The following is a 21,979-nucleotide window of genomic DNA, read 5'->3' as shown; positions in this document are numbered from 1 at the left end:
AAAGTGGCACCGACGAATATGAAAATATTCAGTGGCGGCGCCAGGATATTTTCGTTGGGGACGCTAAGGTAAACTGTGGAGGGGCCTTACCAAAATGCTATCAATATGAAGTATAGATGGTAAATTATAATAATGTAAATACCAAGGTACATTTCAGAAAGGTGGGCTATTTTGAACTGCGTTTTCAATGCAGTTTTTATTGGAAACTCATACTATGATTAATAATTCATTATTACAAATTAGAAATAATCTGTTTATGAAAATATGCATATATGTAAAAGAGGAAGCTCATCTAAATTCCACCTAAGGTAATACCTAATAATAAAAAAAATCAAGATAAGCTTAGATTGAACATTTAATATACCATTGAGAGTAAAGCTACAAATCAAAAGAAATATAACATAAAGACATAATTTGCATAGCAGAAACGAATTATCTCATGTGAAGTTAATACACTCTGAGGAAAAGTAATGTCACTATTAGGCTAACTATCTTTCATCATGTTGTGTTGAAAGTCAATATTACTTCAAAACAATGCGCCTATTCTGGTGATTGGCAGCAAATGTGTCCATAACAGTATCAATATCGAGTTGTTTTGCCCTCCTGGAGTTTACTGATATGACAGCAAGGTTGCTGGTGCGGTTGTTACCACTGCTGTTGCGCAAGTATGTCTTGAGAGGCTTCAGACATATGAAACTTCTCTCACAGGCAGCTGAAGTGACAGGCAGGGTCACAGCGATGCATACAAGTTTGTGGAGATCCAATGAAAACTTCAAAATTCATTCTAGAATTGTTTAGAAATATTATTTGTTCAGTTAACACGTAAGGTTATTATCTAATCATAACATTAATTGGATTGTAAGTCACAATTTTAAGTGTATGCCACAATCATCAGTACAATTTTGGATGGCTGATACACAATGCAAAATGATCTCACAGAGGACACAACACAGGCTAAATGCTTCATACTTGTGATCTATACACAATACACTTATACATGCATGCTATGTTTTACTTTTCAATAAAGAATAAATGAAATTTATCTGTTGTAACTTGAAATCAATGTGGTTGTCTAATCTTCGTCAAAGCTCAAGATAGAATGGCATTACAGCGCACGAGTTTCAGTGCATTCAGTACGTTGCTATGGGACGCATGACACATACTTCTGTCTTAATGAAGACGTCGAGTTCTACAGATCTGACACTTTGATGTTAATTGTTAAGCAACAACGACAATTGTGTTCTCCATATTTTATGAATATATGTAGGTAACAATATTGGGGGGCTTGGCCCCTGTTGTAGAAATATCCGAAGATAATTAACAGAAATTAAAGTTTGTAATGTTCGAAATCGACAAACGTTCCTTGTCAACTATGTGTACTTTTATGGTTAACAAGTGTTACTCACAGTAATAGCTTCCAAAGCTTATGGTATACTGACTGTATCTGACCAAAAACATTCTACTGTCTCTTATAAACGTTTTAGGGGACATTCTCGAAAGTTCATGTGGCAACAATATTGTTAATCAGCAGCACTACATACCTGGCACATTGTTGATTATTTCACTTCAAAATCTACAAATTTAGAAAAGAGGTGGGACTTGTGACACACATTTAACAATACAGTTGCATACATTAAACTGAAGTAAATTTATCACAATAGATTCGTTACACTCAACATTCTGGAAAGTTCTAATGGGACTTTCAATTTTCATAAATATCTAGGCAAAGACTAGTTTTGTCTTTATTTTCAGAAACATCGTTTATTGTCCACTTGTCATTAAAATGTTTGCCAATCTTGGCCATAAAAAGAAAAACATTATGTTCAACATCTTTATCAAACTGATGTTTCATTTATCACTTATGTTCTGAAACAACTGTGACTGTCATTTGCAGTTCACACAGAAAAGCTTTGTACTTGAAATTTTCATGTCTTAATTTCAGTTGGAGATCAACTCTGAAACTGCCAGAAACACCTGTACGATCAATATCGGCATGTTTAATGTGGAATTCTGGAAAGTTCTAACGAAGTTTGAAATTGTAATATAGATAGATGTGTTTAGAAAAAACAACAACATTTGTTTATCTGAGCTTTGTTTTAATTCTTTGCACACGTTTGTTTATTGACCAGTTATTATAAACAGATTTCCCAAACTCAGACTGAAAGAACGCAAGTGTTATACTTAAAATCTCTGTCCAACTAACGTTTTGCAATTCAGTCAGACTTCTGAAATCATTAAATAATTCACCTTTTCAGTTTTTGAACCTTAACTTCCTATTTCTTTTGGATCATCTTTCCACTTTTTTTGCCATTTAAGCAAGCTTTCAATTTCATTTTGCTTGAAGATTAGGTGGCATTATAATTTTTATTAAAATAATCCCACTCCTGACACTATCATTGTAACAATTTACATCAATGGGCACACTTTGGGAGCATTCACCAAACGATAAAGCAAAGTGAAGTACACTTGATAATAAAAATATTTTATTTCTTTGGTAACAGGTTTTACAACTTTCATGGTTTCACAAACTAAATATTCACAAAACTTAAGTAATATGTAAACTTACCAACAAACTCAGTTATGAAATCAATAACTCACAAATCAATTAACAATGTACTTTATTATTGTCTTATTCGTATCATATATTACTCGAACTGTTTCTTAACCCTCTTGCTACAGGTAAGTAAAAATGCACATCATGACTTTTTTGGAGAGTTACATCCAAAATAATTAAACTACTTTATTATTATTGTATATAAAATTAGGCATGAAAACGTTGTTAATAAATCAAATTTCAATATTTTGTACGTTTTAAATTTTAATTTATAAGGGAATTTTTAAAATCTCAATCTTCCCTAGTATGAGAATTGTAAGATTTATTCTGTAGGTTTCCCCTTTTCTCTAATCTATTTACCACTCCTCTGAAAGATACAGAATTTAATGTAAACTACTTATTATGATAAAGATAATAAGGTAAATCATAATTTTTTTATAGCTCTCAACCTTGCTTGTTTATGAAATCATAAACTAGAAAATCAGATTCACTTGCCACAGCTATTCATCACATTCTCTCTATTACAAAATGCCAGTAGTTCTCTTTTAATTTATCAAATAATGTATTATATTGTTGCCTGCAGAGAATTGTCTAGTTCACTTTCAAATTTGTTCTCAGTGGAATCACATGAACTAGCTTAGCTGAAATTTTAAAGACTCTTATTACATAGTTAGAGAGGCACAAAAATTATGATCGTTGTAGAACACTCTGGTTTTGTACGTTATTATCCACTGTTCTTAGATGCATTATTTGCAAATAACCACAACTTGTAAATAATGTGCGAGTATAGAGGTGGTTCAAGATTGTGCTGGTAATTTGTATAATTTCCAACTTCTCAGTGGTCACCCGTGTCATCACTTAGGTGAAAATGAGGTGTCCCAAATGTTTGTTTTAATAATACCACATGCCAACTAGATTTCCTTATTTAATCCTTGGTTGCCATTTCTTCACAATACATATTTAAATCTGTACATACTGACATTTTTACACAACAGTAAAACAACTACGCTTGAGGAATACGTGTTACCTGAAAGGTTAAGATAGGTTCAAAGAAAATGAGAGATGTACCTGGAACACCAAACACTGACACAGAACACATCAGTGAAACAGTTGCATGACTGTCCATCCAAAAGTAACATTATTTGCAACAAATGTAGATAGTGGTAAAAATATGAAAAAATATAAAGAGTGCACATTAAGGTAACACTATGTATGTTTGTTTGTGTGTCTACACACACACACACACACATCTATATATGTAGACACACACTGTAGAGGTTTCTAAATTCATAAAACAAAGCAGTCAGGCAATTTTCTGAAACTCTTGCTAATCTACAGGAAGAAGGGTTATGGATATAATTTTTTAAATAAAGTCCAGTATTGTTCTTATTTTGATTTGAATCAAAAACATTTTTGAAAATAATTTTATAAATATTTTTAAAATAAACTTGATAACTCTTGTGGTTCATCATTGCATCACAACAGATGGTTTTGAAACTGCCAACCTACTTGTTTAAAAGTAACATAAAATGCTTCATTTCTGAAATCAAGGCATTTGGTGAACATAACAATAAAACAAGGATTTGGTATTTGTAGAAATACAAGTACTTTTCAAATTTTCAAGAATGACCAAATGCTGCCTCGCTCACTTCTGTAGAAAATATTTTCCTTTGAAAGCTGTTTTTAACAGATAATCATAGTTATATCAGTCACTGACATTACAAAAGTCACTGCAAATCTCAAAAAGACTGCATACAAGTCAAAAGTATAGATAGCACAACTAGGATACTCTCAGATAATGGTTATTATAGCATGAATGGCTTCATGAAATCACAGTTTCATAAATTAGCAACATTAATATAAGACAAGCATGCAAAAGTGATGTGCAACTGAAGTACTAAAACAGAGAACAGATCTTTCCACCATTCATTTTACAGTACAGGAATTCATTATGAAAGATTATGCCAGACAATATATTCCTGCTACTTCTTCTAGTTATGCTGCAAGATCAGTGTTCTGGCATTTTAACCTTTGAACCAACTGATGGTTACAAAAAAATATAAGGATTTTGTTTTAAAAATTTACAAGCCATCAGGTGATTGCCCATGTACTGTACTTTTCAAGTCTGTCTTTGTACTATTATCTCACCAGGTCTAACATTTCTGGTTACTTGACAATTGCTTGTGTTTGTCATAAGATTGAATTCTACTCCAAGATCTCCACTAAGTGCCAGTTTCATATGCAGTGCACATCTTTTATAATTTTACATGTTTACAGTTCTTCAAAAATATGACAACTAAGAAAAAAATATGTTTTCTGTGATAGAGATAGTAGTTTGTAATTAATCAGACAAGTAAAAATATAACTTTAAAATGTGTTGGTTTATAGATAATAGATTTTCATATAAGAGTAACAGTTACACATTTTCAGATGTAGTTGTTTGAAAATTTAAATCATTATTACCTCTCTGTGATGCAATTATATATTAGTTTGTGGGATAAACACTGACTCCAATAAATGATATTGATGTGAAAAACTTTTGAGCTAGTATTTTTTGATATTTATAAGGTACAGAAGATTAATATAAATGTCACAGCATGTAAACAAAAAATGATAAACACCTCACATGGTAATCAGGTTGAAAAGTTTTTAATGACTATTGGATTCACAAATTCCCTAAATGTTGACAAAAATTTAGCTATGAATGTTCCATTACAAAATCAGAAACAATACAACAAGGAAAACTGGACTGAGTTGTGAATATTTTTTTCCCCTCTCTGACAAATAATAAAAAAAATTAATATGACACAAAAAGAACATGTTTTAAATATAGAAAGTTTGAATGAAATACAGTGGTGTATACAATCCATACCTTAAATTTTGCTATTTACAACAACTGTCTTGTTCAATAATGGCAGAAGAGAATCCCTAGCTTCATAAAATCCAGACTTCTAAAGTTCTCATCATAATCAGGAATGGCCAACCTAAGTCTCACTGCAGAATAACAAATACATGTGTTAAAAATACTCTACACATATTACAAAAGAATGCAATTTAATTTATTATATTATCATACATTTATTTTCACTTTGTCCAAATACAATACACTTGCTGTCTCTTCATAGGTTAGAACAACTATATTTGGGCAAAGCTGAATGGGATAATTTCAAGTGCTTTCACATACTACTGAATCACACATCTTAAAGCCAACAAGTTTCTGAAGTCTAGAACATGCACAGTGTTAACCAAAGGGCAAAGTGAAATTCAAATTTTGACTACAGACAGCAGATTGTTGAGTTGGCTATAGAGAAACTGCTGTAAGCTGAACACCACATTCCCATGATGTAAAAAATATAGCAATCAACCCCACCTCTTGAAAAATGGTCAGGCTGGTACTGCTCCTTTGCTTCGACAGATTCCTATTACTTTCTATGACAGGATGGCTTCAAAGAAAATTACTAGTTTTGTGTACCACAACCTGCTTGACAAGAACTGTAGCTAAAAACAGCAAAATCATATAATACATAGTTCTGTATTTTACACAATGTGAATAACATAAAAAAAGTGATTTGTAGATTTTTTAATATCTATATGTTTATATTTTATTACACATACGAAATGGTACTTGTGAATATTATGACAGTTCTTTGAGTTTTATATGATATTAAAACTGTTACAAATTGAAATATAGAAAGTTGAAGCTTCTGAAACCCAGTTGTTGGTAGTGTACCATGACTTGACTTATCTCAGTTAATAGGTTTCTTCTTCTTCCCTATAAAAGCATATAGCAATCAGTTATGGCCAGTAATTAAAGACTTAAGTTAGGGTCACCTGATGAGATGTGGAGTCCTAAGAAGAAATTCAAGGTCAGATGCATGTTTCTTCACGTCATGGTCGCCACCAACGACCTCAACACAACTGCTACATACGAGGCAACTGTACTGGATAACTGAGTTAACAAAAACATTATTTGGCCACAGTTTAGCTACTGCAGTTACTTCCAGTTTGAGAATCTAGACCACTAGGAAGTTATAGTTTTTACCTTAAATATTTATTGTTAACACCCATAGCTACACAAGTATTTTCTTTACTAAGTATTCTAGCTACTACAAAATTCACATTCTTTTTCTTTCTTTGTTTCTGTTTGATGCAGATAATTTTTTAAAAATCCAAAACATACTCAGAATTCTTTACTTTTCCTAAAACTATATTACCAAGATTTATTTTGTGCCTATAGAATAAATATAGTGAAACCACCCTATTAAACTACAGTTTCCCACCTCTTCACTAGTGCACATTTAGAAACAGAATAAGACAGAGTGTATCAACTTTTATGTATGGTAATATAATGTATTTTAAAAAACTTAATATTACACCAGAAAACTAATTCATTGCCACGAACATCAGGGTTGCCATGCTTCAAAATGAAAATTACTGGAAAAATTAATGAATACTTTAAAATTTTTCTAATAAAATGGCATGATAATAACACTAGATAGTACAGAATCAAACTGTAAAAAACACTATATACAAGCAAAATTTTCTGAAGAAAATATCCTTTATAATGATCTGAAAAATTCAGCAAAAATTACTTGATCTCTAGCTTCACTATAAAATTAGAATATTTCACTGGAAGGAGACTAGATATTCTGCATTACTGTGCATTTCTATTTATAAGCCTCAAAGTTTAGCTTTTTTTCCCATATAAAATAGTAAATACATCATATTTCTCATTTCACTCATTTTATTTTACAAAAACACAAGTTTCTGAAATTATGTTATCTTGAAATTACGTTATCACCTCAGCATCACAAATTGCTGAAAAATACCCGATTCATAAATATATACAGAAACAGCATTCCTTATTGGTTTCTGGATGCTGTATGTCAATTTCAGATAATTCTGATAACAAACTGAAGAAAACACTTTAAACTTGCAGTAGATAAAACAATAGACTTGGTATCATATGCTCAGAATTAAAACATAGAATCTGTACAACTGTTTTAAAAATTGCAGTTACATGACTTTTAATCACCACTTTTAGGTCTAAAAAGCTTCCACTTCACTATATAATGCCAATAAACAATTAAGTATTACATGTGTCTTATTTATCATTTGTCTTTGATTTTTCAGAAAAACTGATATCAATAAAAAACATCTTTCACTTTTTCAGCAATCTAACTAAAAGCAGAAGCAACAGCTTTTTAGCAGTAGAAATACTGATAGAGAATATTGAAGCATCTGAAACAGCCATTAATTAAGATACATTTTAGTACTTTTTTCCTTATTAGTTATTTCATGTTATCACATAAAAGCAATATAAATAAAGTTTGTGAGTTTTGAAATACCTTTCATTTTAGGAAAACAAAATATCAGTAAGTCATTACTGTAGTTATTGTTACTTTACTGAGCTATCAAAAGATAAAAATTGTGTAAAATTACATATTACATAGGTAGTTAAATAACAAATTTTAAATTAATCATGATTAATGTAAACTCTGGCAAAAAATGTGTTTGAAAATTACAAGTTGAATACTTCTAGTCTACTGTTACAATACACTGAAACACTGTCCTGTCTACTGAGAAGAAATATTTGTGGTACAATTGACAACACAGCACAAACTGCTCTTGAACTGACACAACATACATGAAAGATGACACACCAAGAAATGTAAAATGTCTTCATCTTAAAAAATTAAGACATATTATTAGGCCTGCTGTTGGGTGCTCAGGTTAAGTGAGAAAACACAGAAAATTAATTACAAATAAGTGTCACAATGCTGTATGGGATGTTTCAGGCTTTTAGTGATGTTTGCTGCACACAGACTTATCATGTTGTAAACATAATACAGACTATTTCAAGTTTCCAGGATCTCCCAGAATTTTTAACTTTTCCAGGAGATTCCAGGAAAGATATTTATTCCCATAAATTCCAGGAAGCATGGGAACCCTAAAACACATAAGAAATGTTTCACCAAACTGGAAGAACAACCATTTAAAATTCTTTTTTTCTTATGTGGGTATAATGTATAGATAGTTCAAAATTAAAACACTAATATGAAACAGGCATTACTTTAAAGGCCTCTGATGACCAACCAACCACATGTGATTGTTACATGAAATAAGACTGAAATAAATTTTCATGTGTATTCAAATAACAAGAAAACAATTACTGTATAAATCAAACTTCTAATCTTGAATGATAATTCCTTTATCATATATATTTCCATAGTTTTTGAAAATTACATTTAATCAGAAAGAATAACAGAAGCATAAGGAGTTCAGCTGTTTACTAATCACATAAGAATTATCTTACTTCACGCTTGCTATTAGGTGTATAATCCTATCAACACATAATTAGAAGACTTATGATTTTAAATGAGTTTCTCAAAATATATCTAATCTATACATATCTTTTCTTGTGGTTAAAGAGCAAGGCAAAATAAAATATAATTTTTTTTACTTCCAGTTCAAAGCAAAAAAATTTGGGAATCACTTATCAAATCCATTATTTCAACATAACTTTCCCCTTCAAATGACAAGAAAGATATGCCACGTGAAACACATACATTTAAAATTTTACAGATTCTGAAAGCAAAGAATGTTTTAAAGACAAAATTTATTCAATTAGCTGTTTTTGATAGGTATAAAAACATAAATCAATGTAAAGAAATTGTTCCTAATAACCTATTCCAGTTTACTGCTTAATTTTATAAAATTTAAAAACAATTTTAACCATTAGGGAAAAGATTTTAAGAATAAAACTAATACTGGGTGTCTGCAAACAATGTATTCTGATTTGTTTACATTAAATTTGGTAAAACAGAAGTTAAGATACATTTTCACCAACATCAAATTCTAGACACTAATAAATGTACTGCTTTAGTTATTTAACAGTTATAACTTTGGAGAGCATATCATCAAATGTAGACAAGATTCTTGTGAGTGAATAATACTTGTTTGTGAGCGAAGAAGCTTTTACAATCTCACATGAATAAGAATTTTAAACTTATCCATCATAAAAAAAACAAAGTACAGTGACTGATTGGTTTATTTGTTTATTGCTTTATTTGTTCTAGAAGAGCCACTGTCTAGTCTTTTATCTTAATCAAAACACTAGTATGTCTATGTGTTGTAAAGGGTAGATTTGTAGATTATATCTTCATGTACAGCACTATGTATTCAAATATGTTTACAGTGTCTGACAGGAATAGCAAGGTTTCAATTTTTTAAGTTCAAAAAATATACTTAAATAAATTATTGATATTCACTTCTTTCAAATGGCATGTTTACTCTAAATTACCCAATTCAAATATCTCTTCCGCTTCTATTTGAGCTTCTACATTTTAGTACAAGCTTAAAGAAATTGCAAAAATATCATTCTTGACTTACTGAGATGTAATCAAGAAAGTCAAACCCATGTCATGCCCCTTACCACATACTGTCTTTAAAATAATACCCTCAGAAGTTTGCTAGTACATTACTTATAACCACCTGAAAGAGGAATTCATAATTTGCTAAATTATGTAACAAGTCAGCTTGTTCTGGTAACAGCTCTTAAAATATTTGCATAAAGATTCAAAGATGCTATCTCCAAATTCATATCAATCAAGTCAGGCAAGTAATGTTTACAGCTTAGTAAGAAAATCAGTTAACTTAAATTAACTAAGTACAAGCAGGAATCTAAAATTTGCACCTTCTACTTTCTTTATCTGCCAAGATATCAATAAATTTGTCAAACCCACCACAGTAGCCCCATCCCCTCTCTGATTTAAGATTATTTTGCAAATCAATTTCATGACTGATGAACATGTTTATAACCATTAGCAAGAAATCCTCTTTAACATTATGTTCATTATAGCTACTTGATATTAGCACCTCTAGAATAACAAGGTGTTATAGTTTTTCCATGAGCAAACACCATATTCCTACACCAATAATCTAATGAAATTTTTTCTTATAGTTATAGCTTGGGGAGTCAGATAAACTATAGTAGACAAAGCATAAAGATTTACTAAAAATGTTTGGTATTCATTTAGAACATTCTAAATGTTATGCAACTGAAATGTGAAAACTGCTATGAAGTCTCAGCATAAAAATCAGCTATCACTCGTATGACTCAATAAAGGCTTTTGAAATTTACATACAAATCTTTACCAGAAATATTTTATCAAAAATGAGTTGTTTTTTTTAATGTGAAATAGACTTTTAAAGGTTAACTAAAAGTTTGCTATATTTCAAGAAGATACACTAAATAAATTAACAGTCATAATATGAAAGCATATTATGAACGTTCTCACTCTTGGGTTGCATGTCTAGATTGCTTGTAATGTATTGATAGCAGTTATAACGTCTAGTGCTTGGGATGGACTAACAAAGTAGGATACTGGCACTTTATTATGTGTGAAATATGTTTAAGAACAAATCTATAAATACTTTAATACTAAAATTTTGCATTAACTATTTCAAATGCTGAAGAGCATCTAACAGTCAATCCTTAAAACAGTTCTTGTTACACATTAACCTGTGAAGTTTTATTATACAACTTCAGTATACTCTCTGCTGAAAGCCATTTAATAAACTAAGATAAAAAGGACTCATTTAACTTAAATTAATGAATCTAAAAATAACATACGTGAATGTAAAAACGCTTTAAGTGCTTAACCAAAGTTTATATGAAATATAAGAATCTCTTTAAAACATATCTTATTATTTCTTTAAGTTGAGCTACAATTTCTCTCTGGTAGAAGAATTTTCCAGTGTCATGATATGGCTGCTCAAACAAATTATTATACAATTCAACCAGGACCTTAAAGGATCAAAGTTAAAGCAACTTCTTGAGGGGGAGGGGATGACAAATATGTACATGTAAACAGGCCTTGAAGACACAGAATAAACAAATGAACTTGCAATATTTGATTTTTCTCTCAAAATATGTTTATTGTAGTGACAATTAATTATATATGAAAATTGCTAGTTTCATTTGTACTGGCTGAAATGAATATCAATCTTGTTTTAATTATTTGTTTAGGCTATTTTAGTTTTTCATACTTTGAGCTATGCTACAGAAGAAGTATCAATTGTAAGAATAGACTACATTAAACTTTAACCTGTTGACTGCCAAGTATTTCAGCTGCTACAATACAACTCTAATGCTTCTTCATTTTATAACTTTTTTCGTGACGCCATTTTGAATCAAAAGTGAAACAATTTGTAAGTAGGTCAAATGCATGTATGGTGTTGATATCTAGCATTAAAGTTAGGTATTATTGAGAATGAATTAACTTGTCCGTGGCACTGTGTTACTGATCGGCTTGGACAAGTTATCTCGCCTACGGCACTGAACAGGTTAAATTTAGAAAGTACAACAATAACTGTTTGGTTATGGGGACATAACAAGAAGATTGAAATACATTCCCACACAACACTGGGTTCCACTAAATTTCATATACCCAAATTAGTAATTAATTTTCAAAATTGACAAATCTTGACAATTTTTTCATAAATGCTATAGAAGATAGCCAATCAAATGCAACATCTTCTAAAAACCATAAAAACAAACTTTTGATGTATTTGTATGAAATGTTATCCATAACCTAATTAGATGTAAAATACAGTTGTAGACAAAATTATGTGAGTGGAAAAATAAAACACTAAGAAAATGACTATCATTTTTATTTGCTTTATTTAAAAAATAAGGATTTAGCATTATACTAAATTATATATTATACAATATGTACAAAATAATAAATGACATGCACAAATTAATTTCATACTTTGGCACATGTGAGGAGTCAAGTTTCTTATGATTATTGACAACTATCATAACCCAAAATGCAACACCTGATGACAAATGTAAAACTAAACGTGCATAATAATGAAGAGCCCGAAAACTGGAAATCAAATCCAAAAAGAAAAAGAAAATGGTTCAAACCAGAAAATATAACAGCTATCTCAAAATAACAGTTAAACAACTAAACAAAAAAAGCAATGTACCAAAAAGAATAGCAAAAAGTCCAGTTTTACTGAAAAGTACCATGTACATTACTACTGATAAACAAATGAGAACTACAACTACCGCAACTAACTCCTAGTGTGGGAAACCAAAAAATATCTCAGCAAAATATGGAAGAATTGCTTAAGTAGGATTACGCATCGCAAAAGGTTTGAAACAATAAACAAGACAAGATGGTCAAGAAAATTCAGAAATAAACCATTCAATGATACTGTTGCATGTGACTATGGACAAAAGCCAAGATGCAAAACTTTGTTGAAAACAATATACAGAAGAAACCAATTGGAATTTTTCATTAAATATTTGAATAAGTCTTATGGTTTCTCCAATTAAATTTTAATGTCAGATAAATCTAAAACAAAACTTTTTCACCAAGAAAACAACATTCTATTTTGAGGAAGAGAGAGAAAAGGAACTTAAAGAAAGGTCATCCTGCCCAGTTTTAGACCTGGTGAATGTTGTGTAAGGATATGGACTTGTTTTTTTTCCTCATACACTGATTAATTTTGTATTGCAAAAATCAAGAAGCTTTGGATTTTCATTTGTTGTCCAGTACTATAAGTTATACAGAAAATTTGTATAACGGCAAGATAACAACAATAAGCATTCTACAAATTCCAGAAAGGAATTTCTGAAAAAAAAAAGTTATAGATTGACCACATCAGTTCTCAGATCTGAATTCCACTGAGGTTTTGTGAAGTAACTTGAAAGCTGCTATATCAAAACAAAAATATAAAAGTCTACAGTAGAACTCACAGATACATGTTAAAGTATGGGCAAAACATCTCCAGAAAGATGCCATGAAAAACATCAAAAAGAAAACAACTTGTAAAGGAAGTAAAGCACAGACATAAAATGCTAAAGAAAAACAAAGTCTAAAATTAGTTTTTGCATGGTATTTTTCATTTAATGTACATTATTTAACAACTGTTTTATAAAAATCTGAATCTGAATCATATTATTAAACAGAACAATTACAAATGATACAAATTACCTTCTTTGTGGTTTTTTGCTTGCTTAACTGTCTGCAACCTTACTCTAATAAGATAAACTAATAAATAATGTAAATGAAAATTAATTTTGATAATTCTAAGTCCTAAAAGTAGCATGCTGCCTCTCAGGAAGTTATGTGTTTGATAGTGTTTATGAAATACCCCTTTTGGATAGTACCTCATCTGGAAAGATTTACGTATGGTCCAAAATCACTACTATAAATAACAATATCATCTGCATGGTAATTGCATCAATTTTTTGTATCAGTTAAATAAAAGTTCAACATGCATACTATCAGCCTGATAATGAAGTAGGCAGTATACACTGATGAAAGGTATGGTTTTTGGTTTTAACTAGTTTTTATGAAGAGTTATATTAATTTTCATTTCATGTGCTACATTAATATTTTATTATTAAGCTTAAAATATAAACATATGCACAAGTAACTCAAGGACAAAACTTAATGGATTCTTTAATTTGAGGAAGTATCTTGAATAACTTAACTGGTGTGAAGTTCTGTATCTCCTTTAGCCAATTCCCAGAAACTGTTTCTGGCATTCAAACAGTTCATCAAAAAAAGAATTATCATCTATTATAATACAACAATAAAAATGTCTTAAATTATTGCATAAGAAAATTCTGAGTGAAAAGAGAAAACAATAAAAACATACGAGCATCAAACCTAAATTAGATACAAAACTACAAATAATAGAAAAAAAAAAAAAGTATAACATCAACCTCATACCTGGCCTATAGCTCATGGCTTTTCTCCTTTTTTTTCATATTTTGACAACTGATGAAAAGTCCCAGTCTTCACAGAAATGTGTACAACACAGCTACAAGAACTTTTTTAGCAAATTAAACAGGAGAGAGAAACACTATTGGTAGTTTCAGCATAACACTGTCTACCTTTGCTTATGTTCTATATCTATACAGTGAGCTCTTGTTCTCATCATAAAAATAACACCTACAAATAAGAGGTTTGAAGGCACCTACCTGCCTAAGTCCTAGAAACCTGTAAGAAAACTAAAGAAAAGCTGCCTTCATGTACACTAAAAGTGAAACACAGCTTCACTTACCTTTGTACAAGTAACACTCACTACTTGTCACTGATCTTTCAGATGTCGAAGATCAGTGTCAGCCACAAATCTAAGGTCAGTATCTGGAACTCGCATGTCAGTGTCTTGTACCCGCATATCAGTATCTCCATTCTTACCTAATGATGAAAAAAAAAAATCTAAATCAGAACTATTTCATATTCTTGTTTCTATTTTATACTGATTGAACAAATTCTGTAATTTACTTCAATTCTCTCACATTTATCACTGCTTTATTTATTTCTTAACATATCAGCTCTCCAAAACAAACTTCCAAAAACTGTGCCAACCCCAACTCTCCCTTAAATTAAGTGTATGTTGTGTCCAATATCATATGGGGTATTATTAATAAGTACTAATTCAGTGTAAGAAAATAAAGTTAATATAAACAAAAATATATACAATTTATTATTATAATTATATTTCTAAAACACTGAAAGAAATAATAGAAATTTTGTTGCACTTTTATAAATCATACTGAATATTACTAGAATAGTTTTAGATATTAAGTAACGTTTTATGAATACGAAGTTACAATTTGATAGCACAAATAGGTGTAAACCACAACTGTGCTTGTCATGCCCCATCTAGCCTGATGAGCACCAGTTATAGAGTGGATAACATTGTGCTATATAATCTTCTTTACTTTCACTCAAATTCTTAGAATTGCTAATGAAGTCTTCTGTTGTAACTGTGGTTGCATTTTTGATAGTGGGGCTTATGTTTTATCCACTCGGGTGTCTCCCACATTAGGACTCAGCTTATATGAATGCTTTATTCAAAAATAGATACCAAAATTTTGCTTGATTCTGTAGTACGTTTACTGACTGTACTATTAGTTACATGAATGGGCAAGATTTATTTTATCTTTTGTTTTCTCATTGGTGGTTTATCTTATTTATGGTATGGTCCTTTTCTTTAACAAGATGGACCATTGGACATACTCCTGTATACCTGTTTTACTCTTTAGTTACTTTTTTGTTTCCACATTGCATTTGAATCCTTTATATTTCCAAAGACCTTTGATAAACATAATACGACTGTGTTTATGTAAATTCTCTACTAGCTTATTCTTGGAGTTTATTTTCTTTACTTTCTTCTTACCATATATTTCAGGTAACCACAATACATAAAGGCTGTAATGATGTGTTTTTCTTCTTCACATTATAATCAGTAGCATCAAACTTTACACTGTTTGGTAGTTTGACTTGCAGTTCATGTATTTATTTATCTGTAACTTTGACTTACCAATATTATCATCAGCATCTTTACATTGTTGGATAGTTTAACTTACAATTGATGTATTTACCTGTAACTTTGACTTTCCTGAAGCTCCTGTACTACAACAGCCTCAACAAGAAATCAGACAATCTCAACAGCATACAAACCAAAGTCACACACCACCTAGTTTCATGATCAATTCCATTTCTCAATTATACAAATTAAATCATCTTCCAAGTTTCCAACAAATTATCCATTTCATTCAACAAAAATTGTTTTTCTCAGGTGTCTACCCTAATTTTTACACAAGTTTCAACTTAAAAAATCATCCTTCTCAATATCTGATGCAAGTTATTATTATTAGTACCTTCACACAAAACATCTTTTATAGAGATTTGGAATTTACTACATTTTAAAGACAAATTATTATGATGCTTATTAAGTATCCAATGAAAAGTTTTCAAATATCTGGTAAGTTCTCTTTGTGAGCTATTTACAGTCAATCATATTTTCAGATACTTGACATTTTTCATTATATGACATGAGTATCCCTTCAATTATTTAGGAAAAATCATCCCTCTTATTGGATTTAACATACAGTTTCTACTACAATGGATAAATAATTCAAGTTCATCATTTTAATGTTCTGCATTCATTTTTATATTCATTAAATAAGCACAACAGAAAAACTGCTTTTATTATTTCTTATTCAATCTCAAATTCTTCACAATTTCAAGATCTAATTCTTAAATCTACTTTATGTATACCTGTATCGTCACCTCCACTTCTGCTCCTTTCACACCCATCTTTGCTATTTCTATGATAATCTGAGTCTTTAGATCTTTCTTTTCTCTTATCTTTGCTTTCTTTATCTTGGTGTTTGCTATCATTCTTCTTCTCTCGAGAGCGACTGTGAGATCGACGTGAGTGTCTAGATTCTCGAGACCTGCTCCTTGAACGTTGTTTTGACCTGAAACAGAAATAACAGTTTGCTCCAGTCAATGATGAATTTCTGAGTAATTTACAATAAACTGTGATATTACAAAAACTGCAATATAACTAGATATAATACTAAATTTCTCATTTTACCATATTACAATTATAGTTCAGCAATTAGTCAAATTTCCTAATTGCTTAATCGATTTCCTCATTAATTCACTCTGATGTTTAGTTTTTATACAAGAACTTCTAATATGTTTTGTGCATCTTCACAAAATTTCAGTAAGCATTACAAGTATTTTGTTGACAAAGGTGGAATTTTTAGTGAAGTAGTTTTACAGGTCAGTCAAATTGACCTACCTTATAGCCACCATAAAATAAAATATGAAATAAGACTAAATTACCTTCTTTCTTTGAGGAATGACTTCAAAGTGTATCAAAAACCTACAGTTGTTTGTCCTAAGTAGTTAAAAGCTTGAAACAGTACACATCTCTATGTACTTAATTTTAATCTTTTATTACCCTTTAACCATATTGCAACCAGAATCCTTTACTGCACATCACAAGGTTTTAGTGAGTTACATTAAAAAGTATATTAATCTAATTTTTGCTTATGTTACACCAATTAGTATAGCATAAAATCTCAGCTAATAATTCACATGTTAATAGTATACAAGTTCTTAATTTTATAAGGCAATATTTAAAAAACATCCCTAATTTCCCCTACAATGATTTTTTTCCAGGCATCTCATCTACTATATTTTATCCACCACCCTTCCAATAAGTAAAAAAATCAATGTACATTATTCTCTATAAAATCATCATTCCTCAGACAGTTTTTATAGCCTTCAATTTAGTTTGGTTACAGAGCTATCAAATAGGAAATCAGGCCCCTCTTGTTACACCCACCAGTCACTTTAATGTAGCTAAGAAATTACATAACACAAGACCTACTCATGAACACAACTTGTGAAAGATTTTTTATTATTACTTTTCTATACCTTACCTAATTTTAATTAATGTAACAATTATCTGACTGTAATATTTTAAAGTTCCTTTATAATGATGAAAGAAATATACACATAAAAAACTAGTAAAATTGTACTTACCTGTTACAGTCTTATTTTCTTGTTGTGGACTGTTAATGAAATTTAACCTTACCTTTTATTACTAATGGTACGATGGCAATAAGTTTTTATTTAATTAAATAATGCACTTAATTACACTGAGTAAAGAAATGTAAACTACAGACAACATTTTATAACTATCATAATTTTTCTGGTTATAAAATTCTGCAATAAGAATTGTTAAAAATTCAGCTAAACTCATTCACGTTTTCCATGGAAATAAAAACTTTAACTGGAAACGAAAAAGGTAATATAATATATCATTTGTTTAATTAACAGTTGACTGTCTATTAGTTATAAATCATATAGCACTAAATGTCAAAAAGAACTACAGTAGAACCTCAATCAATGGGTACTGAACCATACAGGGCAGACCTTTTCAGTCTTTCTTTTTTCTACATTTGTAACCAAAATAAATTTTTCAAAAACAAGCACCTCAATTTTCAGTATTAAGGGCAGTGTCTTTAGTCTCGTTCTCTATATGGGCACTCAGAAAAGTGGGCAGTTATCTTTGTATGTTTGTATGGTATACCACTAAATTACAAACATTCCACTAGAAAGATGACCAATATTCAAATATTAATGATGCTTACTAGATTGGCTCTAAACCATATACTGTAATAAACATCTAATAAAATGGGGAATTCTCATTGTAACCACTGTAGGATACATAAACTGATACATGCTCCATTATGTTTTCAGGGCAGGATCAAGTCTGCTTATTTCTATGCAAATAGCTTTGCTGCTCTCAAGAATATCATGTTACTGTGTCCAGTTAACAGCCTAATGACACAAGCAGTGATATGTTGCTTTATTTTCAGCAGATTTCTACTTCAATTGCTGACAATAAAATAAACACAGAAAATAAATGTGAAATGTTTAACAGTTCAACTCTGAAGTATAGTGCTTTGCAACTTTAGGACCAACAATACAAATTAAAGGGCACAGCTAATCAACCCTTTAAAACCTCCTGTTGACAGTGCTCCATGTCATGAAAGTGTGCAGCTCAAATATCCATGTCCTGCATACACCAAACAAAATGTGGAACCTCATAATTAAGAAAGTTGGTACAGTCAATGTGTAATCCCGTTTTACATACTTGTTACAAAGGCCATTTGGATGCAGTCAGAAGGGCACCCTTAATGTGGAGGTTCTACTGTATTAGAAATATGTGAAATGCAGAACATGACAAGAGAGCAGATCAAGGAGGTTTGAATTTCTAGTTTATAGCTTCATAAACAAATAAAATTAAAGGCTATAAAATGGTGTTTTGCCTGAGCAATAATTGTTATAAGGAGCAACTTGCATTAAATTCCATACTTCTTGGATGAATGGCAAATAAATTAAAGGGTGAAGGCCTAGAGGACAAATGTTGCAATTCTTACACTTGGGTAGATTGGTATTTTTTTAAACATTTCCTTATAGCATTAAGAATTAAATTTTAGGTAATATTAATAAATTGTTTATTTTTAAAAAAGATAGTTATCCAAAATTAATCTACTGTAAATAAAAGAGACATTTAACTAACTATCATTAACAACAAAGTTAATACTGGTTTTAATTTTGAAAAACATTTATGTGTTGTGTGAATAACAAAAACATACAAATAATACTGAATAAAGACTTCAGGATTCAGAATATTTTGCCTTTGCCTACCATACTTGATGAGGCCAAGCAGTAAATTTAAATAACTTCATTTGGTAAACATAATGAAAATTACCTCATGGTTATAAATATTACAACTAAATAGGGCTATCAAATATATATAAAAAAGTATAAAACACCATACTTCTAAAAGTAAAAAACACATTTTTGAATTGCATAGCCTTCAGAAAATGCACAGTTATTACCAGTGGTGACTGTCAGGAAAGAGAAGGGCATGCCAAGTTTTTAATATTTTTCAAATAGAAAAACAGTAAGCCATATTCATGTCATTATATTCCCACAAGCAGACAAATGTCTGGATGCACTGCAAAGCATCTAATACTTCAGTACTTAAAACCCGAATTCCGGGTACTGTCAAGTAAATGATGACATTAAAATAAATATGCTTATAGCATTCATGATGGTCTATAAAAGTTCAATACGATGCCATGTAGTCTGTGTTAAAATACCTGCCACTTTTAAGAGGCTGATAAAACTTATGCTGAGAATGTTGCAATAGGAGTGGTATGTGATCTATGCTGATAAAGTAAAAAGTTGGTTTTTAACATTTTATGTGATTATAAACAAGTCGGATCCACCTACTGGCCTTCTTTATGCAAAAGATATAAAACAATTATTAGTGGTATTCCTAAAATAAAACCTAAAAAAATGAATATAAAATAAAATAACAGACTATGAGCATTAAAAGTGACTCACCCCAAAAATAAAACAAAGCTTAAATAGTCCAAAGATGTCTTTAACAAAACATTCAGAATATTATACCATTTTGCCTCCTTATTGTCACATAGACAGCTTGACATATGAAAGAGAAATCTGTATTTAAACCATTCAGCAACTTTTATAGATTAGGCATTTTTATATATTATGAGCTATGGTGTGAAAATGTTTTTCTGTTATAAATTAGTTCAAACACTGAAAACTGTGAATTTGGCACTATGATAAATAACACAAAAATCCTGCCCTTTTTAAACTTTTGTAATGGCAAATTCCACTTTTTCATTCCAGAAATAATACTGTAAAAATTCAAAATACTGAAACAGAACCACAAACAAATGACACGAAATTCCCTTAGAATGGTCACACTGTGTTAACCCAATTAACCTGAAATTAACACAAAAAATTAAATTTTTTGTATGCAATTCAAAGAAATATCTCAGAATTGTTGCCTGATACTGACTTTTTGTTAATCTTGCAAGTCTACCTTTCTTTAATTTTCTTTAGACTTTAAAGTCTAAACTTTAATCTTATTAACATAATGAAATATTAATAACATGAATACATCACAAACCTTTCTTTATTAGCCCTCTCATGTTTTGACTTTTCCTTACTACTTCGTGAATGCCTATGATCTCGACTCCTACTTCGTCTTTCACAACTCCTTCTTCTTCCCCGGTCTAGGCTTCGTGAACGATGCCTATATCGTTCACGTTCTTTTTCTTTCCATCTTCTTTCTTCTTCTTCTTCTTCAAGTGTTCTCCTTCTTTCTTCTCTTTCCTTCTCCCGCTTTCTTTCTTCTTCCTCTTGTCTTCTACGTCGCTCTAGTCGTTCTTTTTCTATTTGATTTTCTCGATCTTCTCGTTCTTTTACTCGTTGTTGCTAAAATAAAACATTACAAAAAAATTGCTTGAATTGCAATGAGTTTAACAGTGAAAATAAGGCATACTTTAAAGCTAACATGATAAATATAACACAATGACAATTGAATAAGAACACGTTAACTGTTTGGCTCTTAGTAACAATTCAATGTATTCAAGTGTATTAACTCTTCTGCAATGGGCTTAGTATAATATACACGAGTTCGTATACACATATGCACAAATTAACAATTTACATTATAACCTTTGATACAACATGTGTATCTTCTTTTAGTAAAGATTACAAATAGTTTGTATACAAAAAATCAGGTTATTTTAACAAAATATTTTTAATAAAAACTTGTTTGTGAAAATACATTTTGTTTTATTACTAATCTGAGTATAAAGTGATTTCATATTACAATTGAAAAACAAAAGATTCTTCAGAAAACTTTTGATTATTTGCATAATCTCCAGAGCCTCCTAACTACATTTCAGTTGTTTGTTTTCAGTAAGAACTTCATATTTTACGTTATTTATTGTGCTTTAACTAAGTGAGGTTTTCCAACTGACCAACATTGTAACCATCATAAAAAAAGGAAATAAAAACAAATTGTGCTTTTTAGTGTTAGAACGACTACATATTAAAACAGGAATATACAAAATATTTAATCTAAGTGGCTTAAGTCTCATAATTTTATATATTTACAAATATATTTATTCTGTGATGTCGAGAAAACCCACTTGTAGAGAAAATAATTATATATTTATTCTTTTTATTATATTAACCTTCC

General features: G+C 30.3%; 1 protein-coding gene across 6 annotated transcripts in view; it reads right to left on the bottom strand.

Annotated features, from left to right (window-relative positions):
- Positions 1–405: 405 nt before the first annotated feature.
- LOC143234851 (luc7-like protein 3) overlaps positions 406–21,979 on the bottom strand; it is a 58,662-nt gene continuing 37,088 nt past the window's right edge. For 2 of the 6 annotated variants that reach the window (XM_076472528.1, XM_076472529.1), the window contains 4 exons: positions 20,900–21,207; positions 16,648–16,850; positions 5,427–14,778; positions 408–784 (listed from right to left, as the gene is read on the bottom strand). In XM_076472528.1, the coding sequence (XP_076328643.1) occupies positions 14,669–14,778; positions 16,648–16,850; positions 20,900–21,207 (621 nt within the window). In that variant the 3' untranslated portion in view covers positions 408–784; positions 5,427–14,668. Of the gene's footprint in view, positions 785–5,426; positions 14,779–16,647; positions 16,851–20,899; positions 21,208–21,979 lie in introns of all 6 variants that reach the window. The other 4 variants (XM_076472526.1, XM_076472527.1, XM_076472525.1 and 1 more) reach the window with 4 other exon arrangements.

The sequence above is a fragment of the Tachypleus tridentatus genome, chromosome 12 (genome assembly GCF_004210375.1).
Source record: "Tachypleus tridentatus isolate NWPU-2018 chromosome 12, ASM421037v1, whole genome shotgun sequence".
NCBI lineage: Eukaryota > Metazoa > Arthropoda > Merostomata > Xiphosura > Limulidae > Tachypleus > Tachypleus tridentatus.
The sequence above is the reverse complement of the archived record's forward strand: the minus strand, read 5'-3'. Positions and strand labels throughout refer to the sequence as shown.